The following is an 18,714-nucleotide window of genomic DNA, read 5'->3' as shown; positions in this document are numbered from 1 at the left end:
CCCAGGGAGCATGGCAACGCCAAGGGCTCCTCTGGGGGAGCCGTGAGCAGTCCTCCGACTCTGTGTGTGCTCTCGCTGGCGGATGCTTGGTCACTGGGTTTTACTCCGTGCACAGCTTGGCTCTCTGTGCACGGTGACTGGGAGAGGGCGTCTCCTGCGAGGCCCACGTGTCCTATAGAGCAGCCAGGCATCGTGGTGAATTCTGAAAGTTGGAGGAAATATACGTGGTTTTTAAATAACAGTAAACTTTGCAAGGGAAAGGGATTTAGTACTTGAGTCTCAACAAAATGGGATCCCTTTTGGCAAAAACAAAATAATTTTTTTTAAAAAGACAATTCTCCCCAAGCCTATATTGCCCAATTTGTCAAAGAATTTTGGAAACTTTGAAACGCAAGCCATCGAATCCAGCTGCTGAGGTCCTGGCTGACAGGTGCTGAGCCACCAGGCAGTTAAGCCGTTGATCCAGAGAGGTAGCTGGCAGAACCTGCTGGTTCACCTTGACGTTTATTGGCATCGATGTTTACGTGTTACGTACGGAACGAAATGTTGATGCTGTTAAGGCTCAGTAGAGTTCTAAGAGAGCTGTCACAGTGAGTTTGTCCCCACTGTTACTGATGATATTTGAGGGCCTCTGTGGAAAACAAAGGTCATCTATTAATTGTGTGTCTCTTATCATGTGTGTGGATATTTGCGCCCAGTTCGTAACAATACTCCTCTGTTTAACTGAGAAGGTGCTTTCTGGTCATTCAAAAAATCCCTTCTGTGCGAATAGGGAAGCCGCCCAAGAAGTGGACAGCAAACTGCAGCTTTACAAGGAGAACCGCAGGAGGAAGAAGGAGAGGAAGGAGAAAAAACGCCAGAGGAAGGGGGAGGAGTGCAGCCTCCCCGGCCTGACCTGCTTCACGCACGACAACAACCACTGGCAGACCGCCCCCTTCTGGAGCCGTGAGTCCCTTGGTGTCCTACACGCCACAGTGCTTCATGTCACAGTGACTCAGACGAGGAATTCAGTCTCCTGCAGCCAGCACTCTAGAATCGTCTAGGCATCCTGTTGTTTTCTGTACCGGCAACTAGAATCGTTTTGCCAGGAATGACTTTTTTCATTAGAATGTTTTTTTCAATTTTGTTTGAAAATACAAAACTGTCCCTGAGTTTTTCTCCTGATATTGTACATACCACCCAGCCCCTCACAGAGTTCCCGCCCAGGAAGACTACTCTATACCTAAACAACTAAATAATTGGGTGAACAGATTGGCCCCAGATATATGTCGCCTGTGCTCTATTTCAGGTGTACACTCTTAAGTCAGGGGTGTCAAACTCATTTTCACCGGGGGCCACATCAGCTTTGCAGTTGCCTTCAAAGGGCCAAATATAATTTTAGGACTGGATACATGTAACTGCTCCTTAACTGTTAAGGAGGTGAAATTACATTCAGCCCTTTGAAGGCCACTGTGAGGCTGACGTGGCCCCCTGTGAAAACAAGTTTGACACCCCTGCTCTAAGGATAATAAAAGGAAGTAAAAGTTCCTTAGATGCAGGAACCATTTCCTACTGAGCCTGAGCCCCTTCAGCACCCAGCCCTCTGCTTGCAGAATACCATTAGGGAGTCCACAAAATGTCTGGTTTAAGTGAAATTGCTAAGGAAACAATAATCACAGTTGTGCACTTTTGAAATTAATGCTTCTATTTGCTTTAGTGGTCCAGGGCACAGACAAGTAACACCCTCAATTCCATAGCATTTTACCCGATGGAAAGGTCATCCTCCGAGGAGTAGCTGAAACTCCACTCCGGTTAGGGTTTCTCAGACTGGGGTTCAGAGACATCCAGGAATCCCAGACTGTTCTTGGAGGGATCTAGGGCCTAATGTGAGGATTTTTTTTTCTGCAGCAATACTTCTTATTTTAGTGTCCATGTTTGCATTTAAGTCTACAGTCACACGAAGGCTGAGCAAACTCTTCAAGGCATAGCATGTAACTTTAACATGCATCCCTAAAGCAGGATATGGGGATCTCTGGGGGTCATTCCAATGGCCAGGGCTCCTTTCTCAGCCAGGCCGTGGGCTGAGCCCTGCAGACACAGCAATGAACAAGATGTACCTCGTTCTCTGCCCTCGTGACACTTATGGTCCAGTGGGAGGGGAGGTGTCATAAAGTGAAAAGTGAAATAAGACAATGACAAGGCATGCTGATGCTATAAGGAAACAGTGATCTTTGAGAAGGCGGAGACAATGGGCCTTCCTGAAGAGGTGAGCTTAAGCTGATACCTGAGGGTCCAGAGAAGCAGCCCATGTGAAAGGGGGTCGTGGGTGGGAGGGTCAGCGGCCCAGGCAGACGGAATAGCAAAGGCAGGGGTCCTGGGGAAGCAACAAAACTTCCTGTGTCAGCGCTGGCAAGCCCCTTCGAAGATGAAGCATTTGGGAAATATGAAGCTATAGTTGGCTCGTAACTTGCACAGGAGGTGCCTCCGACTCTGTCAGCGTCTCCCCCTCTGAGTGGAGACCATGCTGCCCAAGACGCCACCACTTCTGACCTCAGCCTCTGCAGAGCATCCTGTGTGTCCCCAGACTCCTCTCTTGCTATTGCCAATCCATTCCGCTCAGAAAATGTAGCGTTATTGTTTAATGACGTTCTGCTTTCCTTAGGATAAAAAAATCTTTAACATGTCTAATGAAATCCTTAATGTGCCCATGGTACTCTGGCCCATTTCCCCCCAGGCCCACCCTCATCAGCTGCTTGACTTCTCTCTGCCACAAGCATCCCAAGCTCAGGGACTTTGCACACACTGCTCCCTGCCCTGAAAGGCCTTGACCCTACACCCACCCGAACCCCTCCGCCTGACCCAGACCACGCTCACCCTGAGTCCACTGTAACATCGCTTCTCACAGAGACCTTCCCTGTGTCTCAGACGATGTGAAGACCCTTTTAGACACTCTGTCAGCCGGTTTTTTTTCTCCATAGAACTTAACCACATTCATAATTGTGCCGTTTCGGGGGTTGTTTTTAGTATTTTGCTTTTGTTTTTGCTTAACATTTGTTTCCACTCCTACATGTAATTTTTCTCAAGATAAGAGACCAGACCAATTCTGGGAGATGCTGTACCCCCAACACACAGGAGTTGCTCAGTAAATATTAGGTGAAGGAACAAACAAATAAACAAATAGGCAAACCACCTAGTCCAAGGTCAAATCAACTCATTTCTCATAGCAAATCTATATAGAGAGGGAGGGAATATAGTTATTTTTAACATCTACCCACAGAGTACCTTCAAGAAAGAAAATGTGAATCTTAAAGCGGAAAGATAAGGCGACGTGGGAATAGCTAGTCCACCCCCACTGCTCATTCTTTTTGTCTTGTTCTCTTTTTTTACCAACAGTGGGGTCGTTCTGTGCCTGCACCAGTTCCAACAACAACACCTACTGGTGTTTGCGTACAGTTAACGAGACACATAATTTTCTCTTCTGTGAGTTCGCCACGGGCTTTTTGGAGTATTTTGATATGAATACAGATCCTTATCAGGTGAGTCGCTATGTTTTCACTCTGTGAAGGTTATTGGAGGTAGAATAACAGGAACATGGGCCTCAACGTGCCGTCCTGGCTCTTTGTCCACAGCTCACGAATACGGTGCACACGGTTGAACGGGGCATTTTGAACCAGTTACACGTACAGCTGATGGAACTCAGAAGCTGCCAAGGGTATAAGCAGTGCAACCCAAGACCTAAGGGCCTGGAAGTGGGTAAGGAAACTCATTTTCTTCCTGTGTTACCTGGAAAATCCTTGGTGTTGTGAGGTTTCCTGCCTTTGTGATGTCTATGTGCACAAATGCAAACCGTTTGGGACGCTCACAGGGGAAGCTCTCCAGGAGATTCCAAACACGATTTCTTCTCTAAATTTAGCGCTGGGTGCATTAGTGAAAAGTTAAACACACCAAAAGACTGGGTGAGCTTTTTGTTCCAATCTCTCCTATTAATAAGCCCCAATTTCAGACTGAAGCGTCCACCGGAAGATGAGATTAAAGCACTAGGGATTCATTTGTTATTGCTGTCAACAGTCATAGATATACTTTGTGTAAACCAGGAGATCCTGTTTTGTAAGAGTACCCTATTTTTGCTTATGACAGCTTGGGGCTCCCCCGTTGGACCTCTGCCCATGACACAGTGACTTGATTTCTTTGGTGGCGTTTTCCACCCGAAACTAGAGCTATCTGAGCCATTCATCGACTTGGATCTAACAGTACGAGAGAACTTCCGTGGAATCAGGCAGATGTCCCCACCGTGGTCTACAGACTTAAACTAACTTATTTCTCCTCCGGCTCACTGGGATGCATTGTCTGTCCCTCGGTTGATGAGAATACTCATTTTCTCATAATTCTTACAGAAATGTAAATGCCAGCTATCCATAGAAGGAAGGGGAAAGAGCTGACTCTGGCCAGGGCCGTGGCATCAGCACAGCGTACGACCAACAGCGTGCTGAGCTGGGCCTACAGGCCGAGCTGCCCGTTTGCAGGAATCTTTGCTGTGCGGCTGAGTCCTCTATGTCCTTCACTACCTGCGCCTCTGTGGGCCCCACTCAGAGATAGAGGTTGGGGGTGCCCTGAAAGTGCCAACCTCGCCACCTGTCATTGCCACCGTCATAAGATCCTGAAGGCGTTTGAGCTGCGACAGCCCCATAAGAAATCATAAGTCCTGTGAGAGGGGCCCCGTCTCAGCCATCTGTCAGCACTTCTCAGTTCACACCCTAGCGAAATGAGCGGCCAGCCGGGAGGGTCCGGTCCTGGCTTGCAAACTGGGTCGTCTGGTCACTGACCCCACTTTGCTCAAATCTTTTCAGATTATCTGCTTATCTGTTGACCTTTTCCTCAATTCTTGCAAAAAAAAAAGGAAAAGAAAAAGCCCACAAAGGCCTGGAAACTAAACCAACTGTTTGAGGCACTGGAAATATTACACCAAGACATTTCTCCCCCAAAGAACAGAGCACTCGTACTGGCGATGACACAGCCACTCTCCTCAGTGAAACTTGACCGAGCGGTTGCACGGCGAGTGACTCACAGGTGGGGCCACTTACCGCTGCGGGCCTTCACATGGTCCTCCCCGCTTTCTGGACAGTCCCTGACGGGGGTGATCGTTGGCCTTTCTTTCCAAGTGCTGTGTCTACAAATAACTGAAGTGTCACTTTTACTGAGACTCAAACAGACTTCTGGAAGCACTGCCTGACTGTTTTTCCATGGCCTCTCTCCTCTCTCAATCCCACTCATTTTTCGTGTGAAAACTGTTATATGTGTTTTATCTTAAACATTTGTATTTATAGCTTTCAATCCTCATTTTGAACCTGTCTAATAGAAAAGCTCTGTTGGACTTCAGCACTGTCTGCATTTAACCCAATATGTTTCTTTCTAGGACTTTAGATGTGCGTGGAACACTGCGTAGTGAGTGATTTTATGAGTCCTAACGCTAACATAAATTACTCTTGTATTTTCCTATATCAGGAAATAAAGATGGAGGAAGCTATGACCTACACAGGTATCCACACTTTTTTATTCTCTCTGGCAGCTTCTTTCCCACTAATTGCTTGCTGCAGCCATTTCGACTAACTCCTGCTTCTGACCGCACTGCATAGAGCATGTGCTTGTCCTAACAGCACTCACCACCACCCCACGTCGATGGCTGCAAATGCGTTGTTTTGTTTTAAAATCAGCTCATGTCTCAGAGCGTTTGCTCACCCCCGTGCCTGTTCGCTTGCTGAACGATGCTTTTAAGTATGGAGTGAGTGAAGGGGGGAAACAGAATGACCTGTGGGAGCTCGGGGGAGAGGGTGGGACTGTTGTGCTCCTTGTGGTTCCTTGTGTTGATTTGCTGCAGAGGCTTCATGGAAACCAGTGAGAATTTTTATGAAATATAATGTCAAAAGCAAAAAAAAGAGTGAGGGGAATTTTAAGGGCATTCTTAAGCTGAAGTTGGAGGGAATAGAAGAACTTCTTGGTTAACAATTCCTAGTTAACCTTGCTGGTGAAAAGCAGCAGTCGATACGATTCGGACGGCTCTGCAGGGCGGGTTTGTGATTAGAGAGACGGTGCTGGGGTTGGGGACGTGGTGCCAGGAGTGGCACATGCAGGAAGGTCTCGGCCTCACGTGGAGACGATGCTGCCTGACCCACAAAATTTGATGGAAAGGCCCAGCCCAGGTATCTCCCTCCAACCGCCACTCCCATCCTTCTTACCTCCTGGTGCTCTGGAGGGCGCTCCCAGAGGCCTGGTGGCCAAGTCACTTGGTCACCCAGCTTTTGTTTGCCCATTTTCATAGACCTCGGGCGTGTTTGTCAGAAATATGCCATGTGGGGCTAGAGTGACCACCCCAATTGTGGGGAAACTGAGGTACGATATGTCAGCATCTCATTAATGAATCCACCTAGAAGAAAAACTTCCCATCAAAGGCACGTGGACTGAACTGGTGCCATCCATACTGATATCATCTCAGAAACCAAAAAATGCTGGTGTGTCAGGGCCACATGTGGGCCCACAGCCCCCGTCCAGCCTCCGGAGCTGTGGGGTCTCAGGTCCCTCCTGTTAGAAGACCACTCCATGGTGAGGCCTGGCGCAAAACAGTAGGAAAGGTGGTGGGATGATAATAACAAATGAAATGAGGAGAGCTGGACTGTTGAGGTTCCGCGGTAACATTTTTATGTCTCTTCTTTTTCTCTTCTCTCTCGACTCCTTTCCTCTCGTCACTCTGCCCCACCGCAACCCTGTGTCTCCCGTAGCCCACGAGGGACAGAGCAGAAGAACCCACTCTTAAGTTGGTCGCACCCAGGATACGGGCTGACAAGGTAATACATCCCCCCCACTACACACCAGTGCAGTTTCCCTGGGGAAACTTCAGACACTTCCTAAGTGTGACATTTTAAATGGACCTAACACTAAATACTGACTCTACGATTATTTTATTATGGACTCAGATTTTACAGCTAAGGGATTTTCAGGGTGGCCTTTTTCACATGTGTCCTGAGGGAGGTAAAGGGATTATTTAGAACCGTCTGGTCAGAGCCTAGCCAGCATTTTTCTCCCCCAAGTCATCCCTGGACACCTTTGAGATGAAAAACGCTTAGTTGTTGCTCTCCATTCGAAATTAAATGCAAGCAGCTGGTACTCTCTCCTTCCCTGGTCCCTGCTGCCACCTCTACACAGGCCAAATCGGTCATTCCAAGGTCGCCTGGTGCAGCTTTGATAACCTGAGCTGTCGATGGCGTCTCTTCTCTGCTCACATGGCCGTTGAAAATGTGTGTGCAGGCAAATACCTGCTGCTTTTTTTTTCTCCTAAGTTTCTTACCAAAGCACAGATCTAAGGATGCTCTCTAACCCAAAATGACTGGCATTGTCATCATCCGCCATTCCGTCACTGGTGAGGCAAGCTGTCTTTCCATCACAGTCCATGTTGCAGGCAGGAGATCACGGGACAGGATTACCGAGTGCGTTTGCCTGTCACACCTGGGGGCTCAGATGCAGTGTGTGATGTGGCCTGCCCAGCTCCCTGTATCCTGCTGGCGCCCAGGCAGCGGCGCAGCACCGGCCACTGTGTGCGTGGAGCTGCTGGGAAAACGGCCGTGTCCCGGCGGGGGTTCCTGACACGCAGCCCTGCAGGGACGACCCTCTATGGGGCTTCAGACGCCTTGGTTCTTTACGATTCTGATTTTTCTAGAAAACTAATTAAGATGCATTTTTAATCATGACACTTCATTACAAATGCCTTTGAGAAAAATGATAACATGCTAGCATGAAGAATTTGAAATTTGAACATTCAAATGTAGTTTACAAAATGTATCTCTTACAAGATGGACTAAGGAAGAGTTTTCACGCTGCCTTCGGTTGTGTGGATTTTGAAAAACTAATCCTTAGGTTTATTTAAAAGGTCTTCAAAAAGCAGGTCTGTTTCCCACTCATCTTCGTGATTTTTTGTGTATGTGTTTTTTGCTATGGTGTATGGTATGGGGCAGCCGACACACTTTCCCGGACACCGGTCATCTTGTAGTTAGGACAAGCTCGGAGTAAGGACACAGCCCAGAAAGTGGCCCCCAGGACTCAGGAAATCATTTCTGGCTTGAGTTGAAAGCAACAGTTTCTGTGTTGCAAGATAGTGTACGATCAACAGGTTGCTGGGGTGTCAGTTTCGCCCATTGCCTATGACAGCTGCTGCTGCTGCCCTCTGCTGTCCGACACAGCGTGTGTCCCGCCGGACTTGGGGGGCAGATAGTCAGGCCTGGGCAGCTTAATGCCGCAGGGCTGCTTCCTGATCCCTCTGTGACGCACCCTTCAGGCCAGCAGCCCACATCCTGCTCCACCTCAGCAACCGTGCTCCTGTCCACTTGTTTTGCCTCTTTGATTCATCTCCCGTGTAGCCACAGTCCGTGCCTTGCAGATGCGTGCGGGTGACGCAGCTTTGTGTTAGAAGCTGTATAGTCCTGTGGTTAGAGTATAGACACCGGAGCCAGCCTGGGCTCAACCCCTGGCCTTGCTAGTAGGAAGCAGAAACCAGAGTCTGGCATGTGTCAAGGCCTAACACCGATGGGCATTATTAGTAAAGTGCGCTGGGGTGTGCAACATTTAAATGAAGGAGACGGTATGTGAAAGGGGATAAGTGATGTTATCATTTCAAAGCATGTTACCATATTTCATAAGAAACACAGAAAGAGGTATTATTCATCAGCACCACCACCATCTCCATCATCACTCATTGGTAACCAGGTTTCTGCACACGAATCCACTGAACCGCTGGAGCCTCTCAGATCAGTGCCCCTGCCCTGTTCACACTAGTGAAGCTTCCCCAGCTTCTCCTCTCGTTCACATCTCAGGACTCCCTTTATTTCAGGCTGCCTTGCCAGCACTGCTAGACTTTCCTGTTTAAGGTGCTTGACCAAGAGATGGGTTAGGATCAGGGTTTGGGGCTATAGGGACAGGAAGTGAGAGCAGGTCCCAAAGTGACGAGGGGACTTAAGGTACAAGTTGTTCAGATGTGGATCAAAGAGCCAAGGTCACCGCGTGCAGTTCTGTGTTTTGCACCCTGCACAGAAGCATGTCGTGGAGGGACAGCTAGGCACACTAATGCAGCCGGAGCTCTGCTAGACACGCCACACTAGCTGGTGGGGTCAGTGTTTCTTCGCACCACAGTGGCCACCCTAGTCAGGACGAGGGTCGATCTAAGCTCCACGTCTGAGCTCTAAAAGAATGCTCATAACTTGGCCTTACTTTTGCAATAGTGATTCAAACCCACAGGCTTTATTTCTTGTGCCGCAGAAGAGGAGACTGAAGTGTCGCATTTTTGGAACTTGAAGACCCTTCCCAAACGATAGAATGAAATTTACCCTTGAACGGCCTCAATACACAGGAGGGGGGAATGAGAGGGGAAAAATTAATCTTTTCCATCCATTTATTAAAGAAAAAAGGAAAGAATCCAAATGACCACCTCTCTGCAAGGTACTGCCTTCAAGGCCATAGTTCAGCCTATAATTACCACGGAGAATGCAGAGTGCTTTTACGGAGGAAGACACGGTGCCAGGAGCCACGTGAGAGCCCCCAACCCAACCTGAGAAATCAGGGGGGCTTCCCCAGGGGGTGCCATTTATGCTGCATGCTGACGGCACAGACTAGAAGTCCATCCTCCTAAAAGGGACAGTTTTTGCAAAGGCATGATTCAGTTGAGGATTGTGATCAGTTCAATGAGGGTACAAGGGAAGGGAGAAGTGAGTGATGAACTGAAGAGGTAAACGGCCTATTTTATGATGAGTGTTGTTTGTAGGGGGTGCATATAATTTATCTTCCAAACAGGGATGTTTTTGATCTCAGAGGGGGTATTATACTATTAAAGTTATATAAATTTGATACGTCTTTACATAGATTATAAATCTACTGTCCGGTGAATTGGTCAGTAGATTTATAAAATAATTGTATTTAAATACTCTTTTCCAACCTAAAATTCCAAAACTTCTGGACAAATGCTACACTGATCAGGATGCCGGCACAACAGGCATAAACGAGGATCACCCCGGGCAGACGGGACAGTTTGGTCTCCTAGCGAGGAGTCGTACCAGAGGATTTGGTCTTTATCCTGAAACCAATAGGGAGATATTCAAGAGTATTAAATGAGGAGAAAAAACAGGAGAGCATTGGGGTTATTCGGATGAGGTCGCACAAGTAGTTGTGAGAACGGTTTTGTGGGTCAGGTTGGGCACATGTTCCGGCTCCATTGCCCCCTGGTTTGGGGACCCTGTGCTAAGAGTGCTGTGTAACCCGCTGCGTTCTGGCACTCTCCTAAGTCATTTAATCATCACAACAACTTTGTGAGGTCGGCACTAGGCTTCTCCCCATTTTACAGATGAGAAAGGTGAGTCAGAAGGAGACTAAGTAAACTTCCCAAGGTTATGTACCCGATACACGGTGGGATGGGTAGTCAGACCAGGGCCCTGGTTCTAGCATGTGCTTTCAGTCTCTACACCGGACTGTTTCTCTTGGACAATTTATTTAACCTTTTTATGACTTAATTTTATCATCTATAAAAAGATGATAATAGTACACACACGTAATAATACATATGCATAATAATATATAAGAATTACATGAGCTAACCTGAAAAGTGATTTGCACAAGCCCAGAATTTAAGTTATTGTATGACCGATGTTTCGTTAAAAATTTAAGACCCATATAAAATTCCACTTCAGTCTAAAACATGTTTCCCTGACTGGTACAGCTCAGTTGGATGGGCGTCATCCCACAAAGTGAAAGGTCACCAGTTCGATTCCCGGTCAGGGCGCATGCCCAGGCTGCGGGTTCAGTCCCCAGTCAGGATACATATGAGCTGCAACCAATAGGTGACTCTCTCTCACAATGATGTTTCTCTCCCCCTCTTTCTCCTTCCCTTCCCCTCTCTAAAAACAAATAAAATATTTTTTTAAAAAGTCATCCAGCAAGAAACGTGGCTCATCCTGAAACCCAGGTGGATTTTTGAATTTTTGCTTAGTTGTTTCAGAACCTTTCTGCCTGGGGTTGGATAAGACTTACCTATGACTGGAGATCAGCTACATTGATTTCCAAAATTCACTTTTCCAAAGAAATGTACTCACACCTTCCCTTCCTCAGTCAAGAACTGCAGGATGGTCCAAGAAAAGGGCATTATTTTGTGCAGACCGGCAGAAAGCAGGACAGACATGTGTATCAACAGCCATTCCTGTGGATACAGAGGTGTGAATACAGCTATTAGACATATTTTCAAATAATGTCCTTAAACTGACACCTGCAGCTCTAACTCAACGTGAGGTTCACCTGGTCCTCCTAGTGGCAGTATTACAACTGTCCTTTCCAGCAGTGGGAGGTGTAGTCCCGTTGGCCTCAGTGCATTCACTCATTTGTTCTAAGGAGCACCGAAGGCAGTTTCAGTAAAACATGCTGCTGCAGAGACAGTCCTGCTAAACAGAAGCCGATATACTTTTGCACACTTCCTGTCAGTGTTCAGAGTTACTTGGGCTCATTCCACGCCATCCTCCGCACCCTTGGTTTATTTGTTTGTATTCCATTTTAGGCTCCATGTTTTTCTCATCGTTGTTAATTTAATCTTGTTTTTCAGTAGGCGGTGCATTAGCATAGTTCCAAAAGCCAAAATTTCAAAAAGCCTCCGCAGAGAAATGTTACTGTTTCCCACACCCCCTTCTCACCCGTGTGCTGGAGACCCCCGGTCTCCTCCGTGTCCTCCTCACCTTCCTGTGTTTGTCGGTGTAGTAATACCCAGATGTGCATATTTTATTTTTATTACCTTTCTACACAAAAGGCAGCATACTATATATACTATTTTGCATTCAGTTTCGTTTTCACTTAAAATATGACTTTCAGGCCTGACTAGTGTGGCTCACTTGGTTGAGTGTCATCTCAAAAGACAAAAGGTCACTGAATCAATTCCCCGTCAGGGCACACATCTGCGTTGCAGGTTCAGTCCCAGTCGGGGTGCGTACGAGAGGCAACAGATCCTGTTCCTCACATCAATGTTTATCTCCCCCTCTCCTCCCTCCCTTCCCCTCTCTCTGAAAGTAAAACAATGAATTTAAACATGATTTTCACTTGAAAATATATCCTCAGAGCGATTGTCCCATTCTGTTTTCATTGCTTCATAGTACTCCACTGTGTGGGTGTGCTGTAGTGGATTCAACCTCTTTTGTTGGTGGGCATTTCAGTTATTATAGTTTGCAGTTACGGATGGTGCTACAATGAAGTCTTGTGCATGTATACTGCATACTGTTGAGGATCCTTCAGAGAAAATTCTTGGTCGTGGGATAAGTGAGCCAACAGGTAATGGTTGTAATAAACATTGCCGCACACCCCCCCCATCGGGTTGTGCGGTTTTGCATTCCCATCATTGGTGCATGTGTCTGCTCTCAACAGCTGTCAAACTTTCAAATTTTTTTCTAATCAAATGAGAAGGAAAGGATATTTCAGTGTGGTTTTATTTGCATTCATCTTATAAGTGAAGTTGAACATGTTTTTGAAAATTTAAAGGCCATTTTACTTATTTTCTTGAGATTATCTGGTCGTGCCTTCTGCCCATTTTTCTATATGGTTCTTTAAAGGATCGCCAAGAAGACTGAGTAACTTTATGGTACTAATATCAAAACACAAAGGCTACCTTCCTCTTGCTCAAGTACACTTCCAGGTCTTTCAGGAGGTTATTCGAGTATTTTCTTATCTGTGTGGCATGGTTCTGCCTAAGTTTACTCATTAATACTTGGTCTTCTTGGTTACTATTGTAATAGGGCTTTCCTTCATCATTAAAACCTGTACCTGATTTTGTTATATATTCTTATTTATTTTTAGTCCATCTGACCTGTGTTGGATTGAGTATCTCCTATTATTACATTTCTGTGTATTTCTCATTGTATCGTCCACAGGTAGCTTCTTCATAAAGCTGGTTGCCCTTTTCTTCCCCTTTGAAGCTTAGTAGGGTTTGTATTTTTGTCATATTGGTTGCTTTTGAACTTATACCTATTTAATGTCCTTAGTCCCTGTTTTTTATTTAATCCTTTGTTATCCCTTCGGTCGGGTTTGAATGGCGTTCTTTGACTCCCAGCTATTACTCAACTATACTCTCAATGAGCTGCTTCTCTTTCAGCTTTTCTATTTTTTCCTCTCATTTCTAGTTTCATTATTTCCACGTTGCCATCTAAAATATGTAAATATATTTTTATCTCCCCCGCCTTTGTTTTACTCCTAGATCTGATCAATAACACGGGGGAGCAAAAGTAGAGTTATAGTTGTGAGAACGAGAACCAGAGTTTACTCTTACGTTATTACTTATTTATGATTGTATTATTTTCCATGTGAACAACTCTAAACCCACTTTCGCCTGCCCCGTACATCAAATGCTCACCACTGATTCTTTTGCCGAAGTTTCCCCAGTGATTTTTTTGATTGAATGAAACTGATCCTTTAAAAGACTGTTCTAGAAGAGCTGATATATACATATTCCCTGCATTCTTACAATCTTAAAACTTTTTCTATAGCCTTGGTACTGAAAGAGAGCTTGGCTGAATATAAGATCCTTGGCTCATACTTTAATTTCTGATTTAAAGTGGTTTTCGCGCCATGACTGGTGTGGCTCGGTGGACAGGGTATTGTCCAGCAAACCAAAAGGTTGCTGGTTGGATTCCTGGTCAGGGCACATGGCTGGGTTGCAGGCCAGGTCCTGGGTTGCTGGAGGCAACCGACTGATGTCTCTTACATGTGTTTCTCTCCCTCTCTTTCTCTCTCGCTTTCCCTCTCTGTAAACATAAGTAAAATAAAATGAAATTCACTTTAGAAAAGTAAAATAAGGTGGTTTTCACGTCCTCATGTGCTTGATTTCATTTACTTTGCAGTGTTGCGTTGTGGCTTTTTTCACATTATTGTTTACTTTTACAGGGGCATTTCCATAAAATGGATTTTTTTCTTATTATTTTATTTTATAACTTATGTAGATTTAGGCTTCTTTTATTAATTTCATGGATTGGACATATTTGCAAGATTCCTAATTTAAGATCTTTTCCTGTCAGTGTAGCCATGTGTACTTTCTACGTTTTAATTTAATTGTTATTTGGGAGTGGGAGTAGGAAAGATTGCGTGCCCTCCAATTTTTTGTTTTTCTATTTTTCTTGCAAATCTGAAATTTCCCTTCTTTTCTTTTCTTTTTCCTTATCCCCCAGGGTTGCAAAGGGTGTGTCTCTCTTCCTTTGAATTCTTTTCTCCCCGAAGCAGCGCCTGCCAGACGCCTCCTCAGTTCACACTCACTGAAGTCCTTTCCCTGGGGGCCCCTCTGTGATTCTCCAGGACTCCACAGTACTTTATATCTCAGGCTGATGTGCCTTCCAGCGATAGTTTCAGATCAGTTTTAACTCCACCCTCACTTCCCTCTGCTCTCGTCCACACCATTTTCCAGGGTTGTGCCCAACGTGTGACGTACAACTCTGCTGGGATTTTTTTTTCCTCTTAGTTACAAGTGATTTGAAGCTTCTGTAATTTTCTGTCTTCTAGTTAAACTGAGATTGGGGGTTTTGTATAGTTTTACTTATCCTTCCTGCCAATCCATATTGCTGCCGGGTTGTTCACTGCATTAATGCAGGCCGCCTCTTTAGAGCTACACTTGGACACAACTAGAGAAAAGATGTTTTCTGCAGATCTGTGGTCATCTCCATGTTGTAGAAAGATCTCAGGGAAAGTGGGGGCAGGCTTTGCCCAGTGTGAGAACCACTGAAAGACTGATCTAGCCAGGACGTAGAACTCTTAGGGCAAACAACAACAACAACGAAACAGAGTCAAGCAGTCGATTTGAAGACTTTAACTGCATTCAAGTTTGTTTTTGTTCTGAGTACCAGGGACTATAAAATAAAGATATCATACTAAGCACTGCCTGTCACACTATAGTACTTTCAGCTCCATCATTCACCAGCTAACCCCACAAGAGTAAAGGCATTGTCACACCAGTATTCCCACACTGACACACGAGGGCCCCAGACTCAGAGCTCACTCACAGAATTTTGTGGCAACAGAGTTGGCTTGACCAGAGCCAGGAGTAAAAGAAGCCCGCTGACGGTGCCCAGTCACAGCCGTTTCCACTCGGTTGATCATCTCTCCATGTTTCTGTTATTGTTCAATCACTTTTGGAACCTAAGACCACTCCTTGGTAACAGATTACTAGGGGGAGATGCTTTTTAGAGGTATACTTGAAATTGATTTGCTTTGTGAAAACAATGCAAGTTGCTAGTCCAGCAATAGGAAATCTTTTCCCCACTAACGATCTGCCTTCATGTCTCTTCACAGAGGACAGTTATGGGATGGGTGGGAAGGTTAGCCTTCCCAGTCCCACTGCAGGCAGCAGCTGGCAAGGCCTGGAGCGTTTATGCAGCATGAATGGAAGCGTCTGTGAGTACAGACAGAACTATAGACTTAGTCTGGTTGACTGGCCTAATTACTTGGAAGACATAGCTAGAGTATTTGCACTGCTGAATGGTTACCACGAGCAAAATAAAACAAGTAAGACTAAAACTGCTCAAAGTGATGGGTTCCTGGGTGTATCTACTGAGCTCTCTGTGCCGGTAGAGATGGCCCCCACTGAGTCGGATGAAGACCCAAGTCTTGTATGGCTGGGGAAGCCCCTCGTTGGACCTTGCCAACCAACTTTCAAACCCTGCATCTGAACCGACCAACATTCAGTCCGGAAAGTAAACTTGAATGAAATAATGACATTCCAGAAGTTGTCTTTGAATTCTGAACACTGGAGAAATCATGAAACTGCCAAATGGATGGAGTGTGAAGAGTTGAATCATCTTGAACCTGACCTCAGTGGTAGTGACATGCCCAAGCTGGTGTTCAAGCCCAGCCCCAGCCTGCAGCCCATCACCAGGCGCCAGAAAGGACCTCCCTGGGATGGTGGCCAAGGAGAAGATGTTTCGAAGATCAGTGTATCTTCCTGTGCACTCTGACGTGGATGCCACTCCTCAGATGGTCAGAGTGTCCACCTTGGAGAAGCCCATCAACTCCAGTAGTATGGAGAGCATGTCGAACAAGGTGGAGAAAAGTCATAGAAGGGGGACTGATTACATGAAATTGTTACCTTACCTAAACACAGTATTGTTTTTAACTTTTCGTTAGTAAACTAATAAAGGCAATCATGACAGCCAACATTCCAAGCTACCCTAGGCACCTACGTGCAGTAGAAGTCAGTGCGCATGTCAGCAAACGCACAGAGACCAGTGTTGTAATTCACTATGTGTCGAGAGTAGGGAGCAGGGTGACGTGTGGATTTTTGTTGGTTTAGGGGATACTAAAACAGTATTATCTTTGGAAAGTTGTAGGGACATGCATCTATACATGCTATCCTAACAAGATGGCTAGAATTGTGCCTTCCTGATTCCCAAAACCGGACCTCCTCCGTGAATCTTCCAACACACTTTCTACTGCCTATGTTGTGTGGTTTGGATTCATTTTAACCACTGGAGTTTTTTGATGCCATCACTTTCTAGGTCACTGATTTTGCACTTTGAGATCGAAATGCCATGTCTCTTTGATTAGTCTTATTTTCTTACAGGCTTCTCACAGTCTCGCTGCTTGTTCTCAGTGTGACAAAGGAAAATAGACCCCCGAGGACAGCACACAGTATGGGTCCCATATTGTTTAACATACTCTTTTGCCAGAAACTATTGCATGTTTTCTCTCGACTTGCTAAACTTGATTAGCAGAAAGGCATGGCTAATGATGCTGGCAGGAAAAACAAATAGGCCAAACAAAGATTGCCTGCTCTCTCTGTGCCTAGCCTCAAAGTGTTCATTGTATGCTTACGATTGCTAAATTTTTATTATTTTCATAACAGGATAAAAGGACTAAAGACTTATTTTTCCATCTTCATTTTGTTTCCTTGACCTGGCCAATAAGCTAAAGGGTTAAGAAAATATATTTCATTTTGAATTTACATAAAATACTTTTCCAGTAAAACACAGTCCTGAATGTGTCACGATTCAAACACACCGTAGGTGTTGTGTGATTACTTCTGAGACCAAGTTCTGATTTCTAAAGGCGTCATTCAAAACTGCTTTTCCCATTGCGTTCTTGAAAATACTCTTTTTCCGTATCAGATTTTTTAAATACCAGCAAAAGGATTACCTCATTGAAAGCTATCAGTATCCTAATCAACTTCTCAGTAATAGCTTAACAGTGATTTTTTTTTTTTAGGTAATACAAACACATAGGTAAATTATGTTTCCTTTAAGTGTTTAAGGTAAACTCTTTTAAAGAAAATTTAATATGTTATAGTTGAATCTTTGATAACTTTAAGTCTTTATTAGAGACTCTGTACATATGTTAAAATTAACTAGCTCCTTATCAGATGTGCGTGTCATTGGCTGAATGGCAGAAGAAACATATTTATGGTCACGAATGATGTGCTTTGTAAAAAGGCTTCAAGTTATTAGGAAGCATACTGTGTTTTTTTAATCTTGTGTAATATTCTGTGATACTTTTATAGAACAATTCTGGCTTCAGGAAAGTCTAGAAGCATTATTTCTTGAAATAAAAGGTGTTTAAACTTTACCTGTTTCAGAGAAATGAACTTCACCAGGTTTTTGTGACACCCCCATGCCTTGCAAGTAAAATCGAGTCCTGATCTCAATTTATGAGATTAAATATTAGCCATATGAGTAAGATGGAGTCAAAGTCGGTATGTTACAGAACAGTGGTCCCCAATCTTTTTGGCACCAGGGACCAGTGGTCGGGGTGGGGGTCAGAGCGGGGCCCGGACAGGAGGTGGGGCTCAGGTGAGCTTTGCTCATGGCCCGGTTCCTACCAGGCCACAGACCAATACCGATCCGCAGCCTGGAGGCTGGGGACTCCCAGTTATAGAACATTCTCATATCAGGGATTACAACACGGGTTTGTCTTGTTGCTGTCAGGAGGCGGTGAGAGGCTGCACTGGGGGTGGCTTTGGGGCATTCGGCCTGGGCAGCTACACAGGGCCAATGCTTAGTTTACCTCTCCAGTGTCGCCATCTTGAAATGCTTCATTGTTTTTTAAAAAGGAGCCCCGCATTTTCATTTGTCACTGAACCCACAAATTATATATTCCAGACCTGGGCAGTGCGAATGAAGTTTTTTAAAAAACACGGGGACAGACCCACCAAAGGCAGTTTGGATTCTTGGGGACCATAAACTTCAGTGGAGACAAAACCACTCTCCAAGACCTCAAGTTTTCTGATCGACAAATTTCATGCTCTGCCTTCTGCTCTAGATCTCCTGGGGTGCTTCCTGTACTCAGGTAGAGCTAACAATCTCAGAAATCAGAAATGCCAGTAATAACAGAAACAAAAGTGGAGGACTTTGGGATCTGCCAGTTGAGTCCTCGGATAGTTGAGGAAACTGTCTGTATTAGGTTGCTGGGGCTGCCGTAACAGAACACCACGGACTGCATGCCTTAAACAACAGAAATTTACTTTCTCACTGTCCTAGAGGCTGGACGCCAAGACCTGTCTGCAGCTGTGGGTCCCCCTGAGTCCTCTCTCCTTGGCTTGTAGGTGGCTGTCTTCTCACTTTGTCCTCACATGGCCTTTTTACTGGTCATGCAGACACCTGCACTCTCTCTCTCTCTCTGTCTCTCTCTCGCCCTCCCTCTTGGACACCAGTTGTATAAGGTTAGGGCCCACACTTATGACCTCATTTCACCTGAATT

At 45.4% G+C, this 18,714-nt stretch overlaps 1 protein-coding gene across 2 annotated transcripts in view; it reads left to right on the top strand.

Annotated features, from left to right (window-relative positions):
• SULF1 (sulfatase 1) overlaps positions 1-17,583 on the top strand; it is a 151,486-nt gene extending 133,903 nt beyond the window's left edge. For both annotated transcript variants that reach the window (XM_037148941.2, XM_053661157.1), the window contains 6 exons: positions 773-945; positions 3,373-3,515; positions 3,609-3,732; positions 5,482-5,515; positions 6,753-6,818; positions 15,319-17,583. In XM_037148941.2, the coding sequence (XP_037004836.2) occupies positions 773-945; positions 3,373-3,515; positions 3,609-3,732; positions 5,482-5,515; positions 6,753-6,818; positions 15,319-15,349 (571 nt within the window). In that variant the 3' untranslated portion in view covers positions 15,350-17,583. The remainder of the gene's footprint in view (positions 1-772; positions 946-3,372; positions 3,516-3,608; positions 3,733-5,481; positions 5,516-6,752; positions 6,819-15,318) is intronic.
• Positions 17,584-18,714: the final 1,131 nt, after the last annotated feature.

This window comes from Artibeus jamaicensis, unplaced genomic scaffold (genome assembly GCF_021234435.1).
Source record: "Artibeus jamaicensis isolate MK-2021 breed Jamaican fruit bat unplaced genomic scaffold, CSHL_Jam_final scaffold_916, whole genome shotgun sequence".
Lineage (NCBI taxonomy): Eukaryota > Metazoa > Chordata > Mammalia > Chiroptera > Phyllostomidae > Artibeus > Artibeus jamaicensis.
The sequence above is the reverse complement of the archived record's forward strand: the minus strand, read 5'-3'. Positions and strand labels throughout refer to the sequence as shown.